We start from the raw sequence: 12,013 nt of genomic DNA, 5'->3' as shown, positions 1-12,013 counted from the left end.
CTTAAAACCCACCTCCCCATTCCCTTTCAGTTTTTGTTATCCAGAGTTGCTTTTTTGATTTTCCCCCTCTTATTTATTTATTTATTTACAACAGAAGGTTTTGTGAAAGCGTTTTCTTGTGTGTTTCAGACAGGGTCAGGAACCATTCATGCGTCTATAAAAGTTGCACTGTTAGCTCTCACTGGGCAGATGACTTCCCTAAATGAGCAACAGATCAGCAAATGTGAGGGGTGAAACTACTCATGTCAAACAGGTGACATTTTTATGTGTTTGTGTGTAAGTGAGAGTGCTTGTGTGTGTCAAATGGTGAGCCTGGCTGTAAGGACCTGGTTCAGCAGGGTTCTGCTTCATTGTCTCTAAACTATTTGTCTTCATCAGATGAAAATATGACAGAAAAAACCGTGTGGGAGAAAAAAAAAGAAAGAAAGAAAGAAAGAAAGGGAGACGAGGTCAAGTCTATATTCTATATTTGCATTTTAAGGCCTGTGTATATGATTGTGGGGGGAAGGCGTTGCGAATCCATGAGAGATGAACTATTTCTAATTTTAAAATGATGCATATTTTCAAGATTCAGCTTGTCCTGAAAAATTAGCATATGAATTTATTGTGACAGGTGACATTTTACGCACCTTGCTGTTTTTCTGATGTGACTGTCACAGAAATGTGCTCATGGATTTGACTTTCATTATTACTGGTTTTGTAACACCTCACAGGTGATTTTGCCGAGCTCTTAATAGTTCAAATATGGCATATGCATAAAGATATGAAATATATAATTCACACCATTTGCTCACATGTTAATAGCACACGTGTACGCACCCACGCGCCTGTCACATTTGACAGACTTTGATTTTGCCACAGTGTTTTCTCTCTGTCTTTTATGTTGTTTCATTTCCCCACCCCCATCACCCATCTGTGCCTCTGTTGTATCTGTCATTCACCCCGGGAACAAAGACACATTACTGTTACTGCAACTTACTTGAAGGCATGCTTTCTGCTAAGATGGCTTCTCTTTTAGAAAGTCAGAGAAAAAGACAACTATCCATAAGAAGCGTTGGACCTCATTAATTTAGAAAAATCATGCGAAAATCATGTTTTGACAATCTGGAACTAGAATTGAATTATTTGAACACTGATGGAGAATGCTATTTATGTTTTTTTTGTTAAAAATATCCTAAATATATATTATGTATATATTTTTTGTATACATTTTAAAGATTAATTTTTATTGCAGTGCGTTTTAATTATTTTATTTATTTGTATGTAGATTTTTTTAAAATTTCTAAATCCTTAAATTTAAATCCTCGTGGTTCATTAAATACTATAAGCTCTAGTTTTTTGTTTACCTAATATCTGCTTGACATTTAGCCCTCTGTACCCTATACACCAGGGGTCTCCAACTCCAGGCCTCGAGGGCTGGTGTCCTGCAGGTTTTAGATCTTGCCCTGGGTCACAAAAGATTAGTTCATTACCAGGCCTCTGCAGAACTTCAAGACATGCTGAGGAGGTAATTTAGCCCTTTGAATCAGCTGTGTTGGATCAAGAACACATCTAAAAACTGCAGGACACGGGCCCTCGAGGCCTGGAGTTGGAGAGCCCTGCTATACACCCATAGACAGCCAGCAAGTTTCTTTTACTGTTTGTGTATAAAATAAGAAAACACTTTTTACACACCATATTTATATAGAAATAACTCAGGGATTTTAAAAAAAAAACAACAACAACAAAAATCCCAGATATGTGTCAAATAAATATTTAGTGTTTTTATCTGAGTCACTTCCAACTTTTCATCTGTAGTAAGTGTAGCTTGTCAGTCCACTGTTTACCTCAGCTCTCAAAATGGTGGGTGTCTGAAGTATTCGTTGTCTATTTACTCCAGAGGAAGATGTAGAAATTTGTGAAAGGGCTCCAATACGGGTCGATAAGTCAGTGAAGCTCACTTATGACTGATGGCAGTGATATTCAGGTGAGTTGTCAAAGATATCCTGAAGTTTTCTGTTGGCAGTGTAAGCACCGCTGTTTTGGCAGTGTTACCTAAACTTTCTCTGAAGGGCATCTAATATTGTCAGACTTACTGACTTGAGTCTGAATGTGAATGTAATCCAACTATTTATCACAGGCAAACTATAATTTTTAGGACCCTTAAGCCTAATCTTGGCTGGCAGTTACCTTGATAACTAACTGCTCTTATAGCAGGCTCGTGGTTAGCTGTATCGACTATCTCCAACAATGAGGAATAAATGAACATGATTATGCACATTTTCTTATGTTACAGCTCTCTTTCAATAGCTTTTTTTAAAGATAAATTTAGGTATTTTGAATTTATATCAGATTTCCCCCTTTTTTTTCAAATTTCAGGAATCTGGAACATTCTAATAGGATTTTATTGGAGTATATTGTATCTTGCATAAATACAGCACTAAGCACTGAGATTTAAAGAGCACAGAACAGAGGCTGATTGGCAGACAGGAGATGGGTAAAAATGACTGGGCCAGAGGCATGATGACATATTTGAGAACAGGAAACCTGCCGTGTTTATCTAGTGGGTCAGGCCCAGAGAGAGACGTTCAAGCCTAAGGAACACTTCTTTAAAGTACTGAGTAGACCCGTATTTGACATGGGTTGACTACGGGGATTATATTAAAACAAAAGAAAAGCGAGAGCAGTGATTTTTTCTGAGCATTAGAAATTTTAACAAAAAAAGCAAAAAACCCCAAATCTTTCTAACCTACACTGATTCGACAAGCCTCTGTGTGGTACAGAGCAGAAAACTTTGGTGGCCAACTAATTGCAAACCAGTCACCCTTCCAAAACATGTAGTTTGGGCTACATCCATGTGGAACTGGAGTGAGGTTAATTGATTCACAGAAGACAGGCAAGAGATTTGACCAGAATGATGAGAACAAAATTGAGCTGGAAATTACAGGAAAGCAGAAATGATGAAAAGAAAAATCTGAGCCAATGCTGTTGTCAATTTTTACAAATGTTTGACAGAAAGAAAGCATTTAAGTCTCATTCACAACAAATTCAAAACATGGTAGTGTCAGGGGTAATTCATTATTAACTTTCTTTCTTTGACAAAATGAGAGAGAAAATATATATGTGTAAAAAAAGGAACCAGTAACCACCAGGAATGTGAAGAATACAAAACTTCGAATTCATTCACAGTCTACAGTCTTTATCTCTTTCTTACACCAGTAATGACTTCAGTATGAATCCAGGAAGAATGCCTCTTCAGATCATCAGCTCAATTAGTCCCAGAGGCACTGAAGGTAAGGATGTTTTCACAGTCAAAGTGTAAAAATTCTCTTTTCAAAACAATAGCTAACCTGAACACAGGGCTTAGAATGATTCATCACAGTTCTAAACTTTTTGGACATGAGCGCATAAACACAACGTTCTACAGCAACCCCCAAACACATTGCTTCCCGTGGAGTGGCGATTAGAGTGGAAATCAATTTGAGGTGCCCATGGCTAAATTGACATCATTAGGTTTACTGCAGGCTGAATAATGGATGGCTGTATCATTATATGGGAAAATAATGGGATGAGACAAAGCACAGGTAGACAGCTTGCTGCAGGTGAGAGCTATAAATAGATGCTGGCACACCCACACAAACACCCATACATGCACAAGTCTGCGCATATCTACTGTGAAAAATACAAGTGGCAAAAGCACAGCACTAAATGACAATAACACAAGCGCAAAGTACAAACTGGAGTTTGTACTTTACTATTACTAAATTCTTAGTACCTACAAAACCTCAATGCCACCTGAGCTACAGCCACCCCAACTGGAGAAGAAGACCAAACACAGTTTTTAGTTCACTGATTTATTCATATCTTATTTGCAGGAACGACATGCATATGATGCACAGAGTTCATTGCAGTTGGATCCTAACATTACCTTATTCTCATTTTCTTAAAAGTAATCAGCATGTATACATGATTGCAAGAAAAAATATTCCTACCATAGACATGATTGGCAGTCATTATTTTGTCTACGGTATCACACATTTTGGGATATTGAATGACAATAAAGTTCTGAAGTTATTTAGAGTAAATCAAACATTTGTTTTAAAGGCACAGTCTAACGGTAAAAAGGAAAACATTATTCGGTTTTATAGGTTGATGGGAGGCACTGAGGTTTCACATTTCATGTTCAAAAACAAAATGTATTCTTCACATCTTTGTTTAAATTAATGAACCCTTATTTTAAGATATCTTTTTTTTTTTTTTTACAAGTGAACACAAATACTGCACTCAAGCCTTGGTCTTCCATGTTAACTGAAAAGTCTGTTGCACATTCACATTCAGATCAGTAATATCTATGGTCAGCTCCTGTAAAAGCAAGAGGAAACATCAGTTTTACTTCTTCATTGGTGGCTCACGTTTACTATTTTTTAAATAAACATCATCCAGGACTTAAGAGTTGAATGTACAGCACTTGCCTTCTGTTCTGTTCTATAAATTGGATCTGATCTAAAGGCTAATAATTCAGTTTTTCTAATATATACACAGTACATCTTTCCAGTAAAGTTAAACAAGCTGACGCTGAGACGTGTTTTGTGCATGACAGTAAGAGCAGGCCTATACGTCTTCAGGATGAAACATCTCGTCCTGTGCCAGACAGAAATAGCTCTCCCACCTCACTGTATTTAACTGACACAGCACCAGCTGCTTACTATTTCTTTCAAGTTGTTACCCCATCAGACAATACTTAAGAAGATAAATGGATTGTCTCATGCTGAAAAACTACTTATTACCATGCACATACTGTGTCATCCTTATTCCGTTTCTCTTGTTCCTCACTGCCCTTTTTCTCCCCCACCCCCACACATCCTTCATTCTTCACGTTTATCTCTTTCACCTCTATTTTTTCCCTCCATCTAGTTACAGTGATGCATTCTCCCTCTCTCCACCAGTACTGCCTGTCCTTCCCTTCTTTCTACAGATGAACCATCTTTCTGTCTTTTCAGTATTCGTAACCCATCCTTGCATCCCCAACACACACAAACACTGAGTCCTCTGTCATTCTGACTTTCTTCATCTGCAATTCTTGCCCTCTCGTCTGGCTTCTCCCTGTCCATCTTCTCAAGAACAGTATAAATGTACAGCTTTTTCATCTACCATTATTTATGGAGCTGCTATCATTTTCATGCTTCTGATAAGTGCACTGAGTACAGTACACAACCTTGACAGGAATATTTTATCATAAGCCAAATGAGGAGAGGGAATACATGCTATCCTCTTGGACTGTTAATTCCTTTTTTTCATTTCCCACCTCAAACCAATGTAGCACTGCAAAACAGCTTTAGATCTTTACACATGACCCAAACTCTTCTTTCTTATTTACAATTTGGGTATTTGGATTCTGAGAATTTTATTGCTATTATTTATACTTTTATTTTGAGTATCTTAAGGCTTTAGAAAATCTGTGTTTCATGTCATGTTTTGGTACACACCCTCCTTCTGCGGCTGAACTTTATTGACCATGAACCTCTGGGTTGCCTACAGAGCACCAACGCTCATTTTTGAACATCACAACATTCATTTCAACATTTAATTTATGTTAGGAGCTTTTGTGGTGATAGACCATTTCCTATATGCAGTTTAGGTTTTATACGGTCATCTGTAGTTTAATGAATAATACTTGATTAATTTTATTTTAATGTGGATATACACAATATTTAGACATTGGCATTAACCATAATTGAATTAAGTGTTCCAGAAATGTACTGACCTGTGATTCAAGGTTGTGCTGTGGGGTTAGTGGCTGAGGGCCTTCATTTAAAGTTATGGTAACCTCTGTGATCTCAGTTCCCACGCCCCAAATCCTCACCACACCCAGCTTCAAATAATCTACAGCATCCAGGCCAGATGTTCCCACAGCATTGGTCAAAGTGTTCTAAAATTGAAAGTGATGAAGACAAAGAGGAGGCGTTAAGGGGAATCATATATATGTATATGTACAAAACACAATGTCATTTTGTTGTGTTATGGGAATATATGTATTGTTATAGGAATTGCATGACAGGACAGATAACAACAATCATGAACTTCATATTCACTTTGCTGGAAAAATGTTTAAGCTGAGTCATGAAATTTACCCAGTCATGCATTATTGTTTATTTTTTGGTTCATCTTTTCAGTGAGTGAGATTTACTATTTGAATCTCTTCCTTATATAGTTCTATTTTTAGTCCTATAGTTTTATATCCAACAGGTAATGTTGTTTACTCTGATTCCTTTTAGCTGTACTGAGGTCCAACACTCATACAGAGCTAAGAGAACACACATATACGAATACACACACATACGCACCTACATTCAGATAGACATCCAAAGTGGCATACGATCTGCTAATCTGCCAGGCTGCTTCTGCTCAACTTATCCTCATCTTCTCACATCTGCCTGTTCGCACATACATGCATCCCCACAGTCACTTACATACGCATGCGTGCACACACAAAATACGTGCACACACACACACACACACACACATACTTCCTCTCTCTCCCTCTTTGGCTGTCAGGCAGTGCCTGTTTTATCGCTGTGTGAAATTGCTTTGAATTGAGCCTGATTGTAGGCAGAGGACAGCCACAGATGTTTGGCCACGGTAGCTTTAAGTGTATGTTGTAGGGTTTTGCATATATGTGTGTGTTTGGGTTTAGATGTGTGTATTAATGTGTGCCTTTGGGTTTTTGCCTGGCAAAGAGGCAAATGTGGCTGGGTTATTCCCACTGGTCCTAGCTATTCGGGAGTTTTTAACATGTCCGACCTGAACTACTATCAAGTTGTTACCAAACAAACTTTGCCATAACACATAGGCCACCTTTCTTTCTTTTTTTCAACGAACTTAAATACCTTTTGCAGAAGGATATGATCCTTACATAGTAGCAATATTTTAAAATTTACCCCAAAAGACACCAATGAGGCAACTCTGTTGCTGGTGCCAAATTTGAATTCAATTTTGTAAAACTTCATTAGAATCACAAGTGAATCCTTTACTATCTTGTTCCTTATAGATAACACATCCTTTAGGGTTATGTTTTGATTTAAGAATGTCTTCATGTCAGTGGACAAAACTCGTTCATCCACTTCACTCAATAAGCTTGATAGTTGTTTATGCATGGTGGCATGGTGTTGCCAGGGTTGGCACTGTTGTCTCAGACCAAAATTCAAGGAATAAGTCCTTACACGCTCTTCCTGCACCTGCATGACTTTACTCTGTTATCCTTCATGATCCTGGTTGATCCTGGACTTTAGGTAGACAAAGTATTTAAAGTGTATAAACTAAAGGACTGTATGTGACCTTTCTGGAGTATTGCATGTTCCTTTCTGATTTCCCCAAACCAGCAAGAGGAAATCAAACAGAAAGCATATAGCTGTTCATGTTCATCAGCATATAGACTTTAAAACAGAAAGTCTCAAGAAACATGAGAGCTAATAGAGAGTCAGAAAACCTGTTTAAAATGCACTTCAAAACTGGATTGAGTGGTGAGTCACAAGGTTTGCATTTCAACATAATTCTGATTTGTGAGCCTGGAGACAATGTACTTACTGGTTAGAGGTTTTATACAAGGTAGATAATAGGTTTGTCATAATACCTTTGGGAACTATTTGTCTGATTATTTGGGATTTTTTTTGTTTGTTTCTGTTAGTTAGTTAGTTTCTTTCCACATAAATCCCTAAAAAATGTTTTGTTCTACATTAGAGGTTGCCTTAAAAAGGCAGGATTATTAAATCATTTGTAATGCCAGAAACACACTGAAATCTGCATTAACATATCCACTCAACTTCAGGCTCTTCTGTCTAAGCATGTTAATTTTAGGCCACAGAATTCTGATTAGGGTTCATGCACAACAAAAGCTTTGCACCTGATCAAAATTATGTTGACCACAGCCACACACACCACCACAGCCTTTTTAAATGCTAAGGTATCAGCTGATCTGCTTGTCTTGCTGCATTAATAGTAATAATGATGATAATGGGGGGGGGGGGGGGGGGGGAAGTATGGCTTGTATTTGGCCATTGAACTCACCGACGTCACTGAAAATGTGACATGAAGATATTTTTTGTTCTCCACTGTGTCTGAGGAGAGAAACAGGAGTGAATTACATTCAGAGCAGAGGCATGGAGGGTATGCAAAGGAGTATGTGACTATGCAATGAGCGACGCAGCGACAAATAAGGGATGCATAAAAATTTGTGTTGATCAAGGTTTAAGTTCATATTAATATTACCTAAAGAGCAAGTAAATAATCACCTTAGAAAACCCAATTAAGTAAAATAAACAGTTGGCTATGCCACTTAAATATACATAGGTGGTATTAATGCTTGAAAGTAAAACCAGTTGAATGCACGAGAGAACACCAGTGAATGACAGAGTAGCACAATGAGTGCTGCAGCTGGACCGACCTGACAGACAGCGGAGAGAATAGCAAAACCTCTGAGGTAAAACTTAAAAATGCGGAAGCCGAAACAAGCAGAAAAGTAGATAGTACAGGTAAGAAAGCGATACGCTGAGAGGCAAAGCAAGCAAGCAAGACATAGGAAGGCTACATGGCAGACAGACAAGGAGACGCAGAAGAGAGAAGCAAGGGACCAGATAAAAGAGGAGTGATGGAGAGCATATCTCTAGGCTGTGACACAGGGAATTACTGTAATGGTTTCTGTCACTCCCCTTCTATGCATTCCTCACTTGCTTACTATCTGCCTTTCTCTCCTTTGTCCCAACACAAACAGACCGTCCACAGACGAGTGCATCTTCTCACAGAAGCACTTCTGAGACTGATTCTGTTCGTGTATGTGTAAATATGCATGTCTGAGAATAAGCGAGGAAGTAGAGATAGACGTGTTGTAGCTCACTGTGTCTTTCTGATAAAATCCATACTGAATTTCATATTCAGTGAAAGTAGCAGAATTACTTTCACTGAATAACTAACTGCGCAGGAGCTTAACACACACTGGGATGAAAAGCCATTAGTGGATTCTGATTTTCTAATTTTCCAAAATGTTCTGTATCTTTCATTAATCAGTGCACATCTTGTAATTTAAACAGCAAGCCTGTTATTCTTATCATACAACGTCAACAAGCTTGATCTCTTTTGTTTGCACACCAACTTAGCAGCTTTCGTCCACTAAAAAGCATCAAGTTCTGGCCATTGATCCACTTCTGTCTTTTGTGGTAATGATATCAGTTTTTGAAATAGGTGATTTAAACCCATAAATAAAAAAAAACAGAAAATGTAAATTTCAAGATAAGAATAAAAAAAGGATTTTCCTGTTTGAAAACGTATCTGGTTACAGGGTTGTAAGTAAGATTAGAAACTGTGATACAAATACCTAAAATGTTCTACTGCTCTTCCTGTACCATGATATTCATGTGAATGTCATGGTCTGGAGTCAGGTTTTGTTTATTCTATGTTCTGGGATTTTGTGGGCTTTTTTGTGGTTTAGTCGTTTGTATTTCGTGTTCCTTAGTTATTCTTTAGCACCTCTGTGATTTTTAGTCTCTGTGCCTGCCTTGTGTTCCTGGTGTTGTGTTTTGTGTCCTGGTTCAATGTTCATGTCATTTCCTGTTTTATTTTGACAGTCCCATGTCCTATGTCAGTGTATCTACCTTTGCACCCTGTTGTCTCCTTATGTCTTATTAGTCCTAGCTGTATTTCCCTCCTGTTTCTCATCCCTGCATTAGTCCCTTGTATATTTAAGCCCTGTGTTTTCCTTTGTCGTATCATACCCCCTCATGTGTTGTAAGTCTCCCTGTGTTTCTGGTTTTGGTTTTTCCGTGCTTCTAGTGTCCCAGAATTTTGTTCATAGTTTTATGTTCTAGATTTTTAATTTGTTTTCTGTAAGTTATACTAAATAAAGTTTAGCAGCTTTATTTGCTAGAAAAAGCTGCTAATAAAGTTTCTTTTTTCGTGCACGAGTTTCTGCATTTGGGTCCACTTCAGGCCTGGCACAGCCTCACTAGACAGTGAAACTATTAATGCCTAGAAAAAAACTGTCTGGTGATTGCATTTCTTATGCTAACTCTTATTTATGGCTATTATTAATGGCCACTCCACAAAAAACAAAAGGAAACAAGAGAGAGAAAAAAAATGTAGTTCTAGTCAGAATCAGAAACTTTATTGTCATTGAAATTAGTGAGTCATTTTACTATTCAGGAATAATGACTCCATGAACACATACAGTATTTGCTGTTTTGGTGGCTGTACGTGTTCAAAAGTAACCTTTTGCTTACCTATTCCTTCACCATCGTCCCAGAAGAATGATCCCTTGGCAGTTCCAGCATCACTCAGGGCAACGATCAGTCCTAAAGGATTCTTCCGACTAAAACAAAAGGGGCAGAAAGGGTTGTAATAGATTTGTTGTAATAGAGGACAATGTCTATTTATACCTGCTGCTGAGAACAAATATATTCCTGCTGAGGGGATCCATCTGACCTCTTTCCTGCTGGAACAGTCATCGCCCTCTGACTGTCTCTCTCTCTTTCATTCTCATTCAAACACACAAGTGATATATGCTCCGTTCTGCATTTCTGCACAGGCACTAAGCCCCACATACACACACGCGCGCGTGCACACACAAGTCATACAACACACAGGATGCTGACCTGTAGCTGCAAACTCTCAAGATGTATCAGTCATAATGTATGCTCACTTACCTGTAATATGTAGTGTTCTCTGGTTTCTGCCAGGGTAAGATATATCCTCCTCTGACGTGAAGGTTAATATGATTCAAGGGTGTTGGCATGTCAACCATTGTGCCATACACTCCAACAGGTTTGGCCTGATGAAAGAAATAATTACATACTATTAAAGTACTAGAAATACTACAGGTTATTATCTTTGATTAATTTAATTCAACAGGTCCTTTGCATCGGTAGGGTAGAGACTAAAAGCACAGACTAGCATATGTGGAAATGTGTTAGTATGTGTGCATAGTGACAAGGGGTTGTAATGCTGTTTAACAGATGGGACTCCCTTAGCCCCACAGAGTAGGTTTTTGTTATTAAGGTGCTCTCTGTAGTGGCTAAGCTGTAGCTCCGTGATGGTGTTGTCATACTGTATTTACTGTCAGGTGAATGTTTGTTGTAGTTTTTATTTTAGCCTGTTAAAATTGTTAAGTCAGTAAAACAGAGGCACCTTTTAGTTCTCAGCATTCTGCAAGAACTTTGACACTAAATACTTTACTGTTGTTACGAACAAGTACTTACAGTGTGAAAGTCATACCAGCGGTCTTTAGGAATATATCCTCTTACAGTTGTGACTCCCTGTCAAAAAAATCAGTTACAGAAAATCAGAGCCAACCTTAAAGCTATAAAAAAAATAAAAACAATACAAAATGTGTGCACATGTTGCACCATACTGGGTCCAGTGCAGGGCTGATGAGCAGGGCAGGTCCCCACAGGAACTGTCTGTAGATTTCCCATGTAGTTTTATCATCCACAAACCTACAACATACAACCACAGAGGCCATTAAACATGACTGAAAGAAATGTTACCACTGCTCTCTTATGCATCCTCAACCCAGATGACTATTCAAGTACTCATTCAGAATTCAACGGTTTGCAGATGCAAGCCAATTAACCCTGCAGACTCACCGTGCCAGCTCCTTAAATACCATCTGTGACTTTATAAGAGTCTCTTAAAATGAATAAATATGTCTTCTTCTTCAAACAATTTCACACATTCACATTTGGGAGCTACCAAGTGCAGCCACAGTCATCTATGCTTGGCCTCTACACTACACAGTCACATTGCCTTGTGCAGAGGGTTTTTTAAAGGCAGCTGTTGTGGCAAGGAATACAACTCTAATTTTCTTACCAGTTCAAGTTATTTTCAAGAGCCCATTTCTCAAAGCAACCTTACCTCACTACAAAATTCATGGACACTCAGTTAAAGTCAGTTTTATCTCCCATTTAACTTAGCATTTGTAGCCAATTGTGAAAGCCTTCTTTTAGAAACATGATATAACTTGTGTTATCAGTCATTAAAAGATACTGGG

At 38.2% G+C, this 12,013-nt stretch overlaps 1 protein-coding gene across 1 annotated transcript in view; it reads right to left on the bottom strand.

Moving 5' to 3' along the window:
* Positions 1–3,832: 3,832 nt before the first annotated feature.
* The window catches only part of si (sucrase-isomaltase), a 59,178-nt gene continuing 50,997 nt past the window's right edge, over positions 3,833–12,013 (bottom strand). The window contains exons 41-47 of the mRNA XM_004561374.4: positions 11,375–11,459; positions 11,223–11,279; positions 10,671–10,795; positions 10,248–10,336; positions 8,044–8,093; positions 5,744–5,908; positions 3,833–4,341 (exon numbers count right to left, since the gene is read on the bottom strand). Of these exons, the coding sequence (XP_004561431.4) occupies positions 4,264–4,341; positions 5,744–5,908; positions 8,044–8,093; positions 10,248–10,336; positions 10,671–10,795; positions 11,223–11,279; positions 11,375–11,459 (649 nt within the window). The 3' untranslated portion in view covers positions 3,833–4,263. The remainder of the gene's footprint in view (positions 4,342–5,743; positions 5,909–8,043; positions 8,094–10,247; positions 10,337–10,670; positions 10,796–11,222; positions 11,280–11,374; positions 11,460–12,013) is intronic.

The sequence above is a fragment of the Maylandia zebra genome, linkage group LG14, assembly GCF_041146795.1.
Source record: "Maylandia zebra isolate NMK-2024a linkage group LG14, Mzebra_GT3a, whole genome shotgun sequence".
Lineage (NCBI taxonomy): Eukaryota > Metazoa > Chordata > Actinopteri > Cichliformes > Cichlidae > Maylandia > Maylandia zebra.
This window is presented reverse-complemented; position numbering and strand designations above follow the sequence as displayed.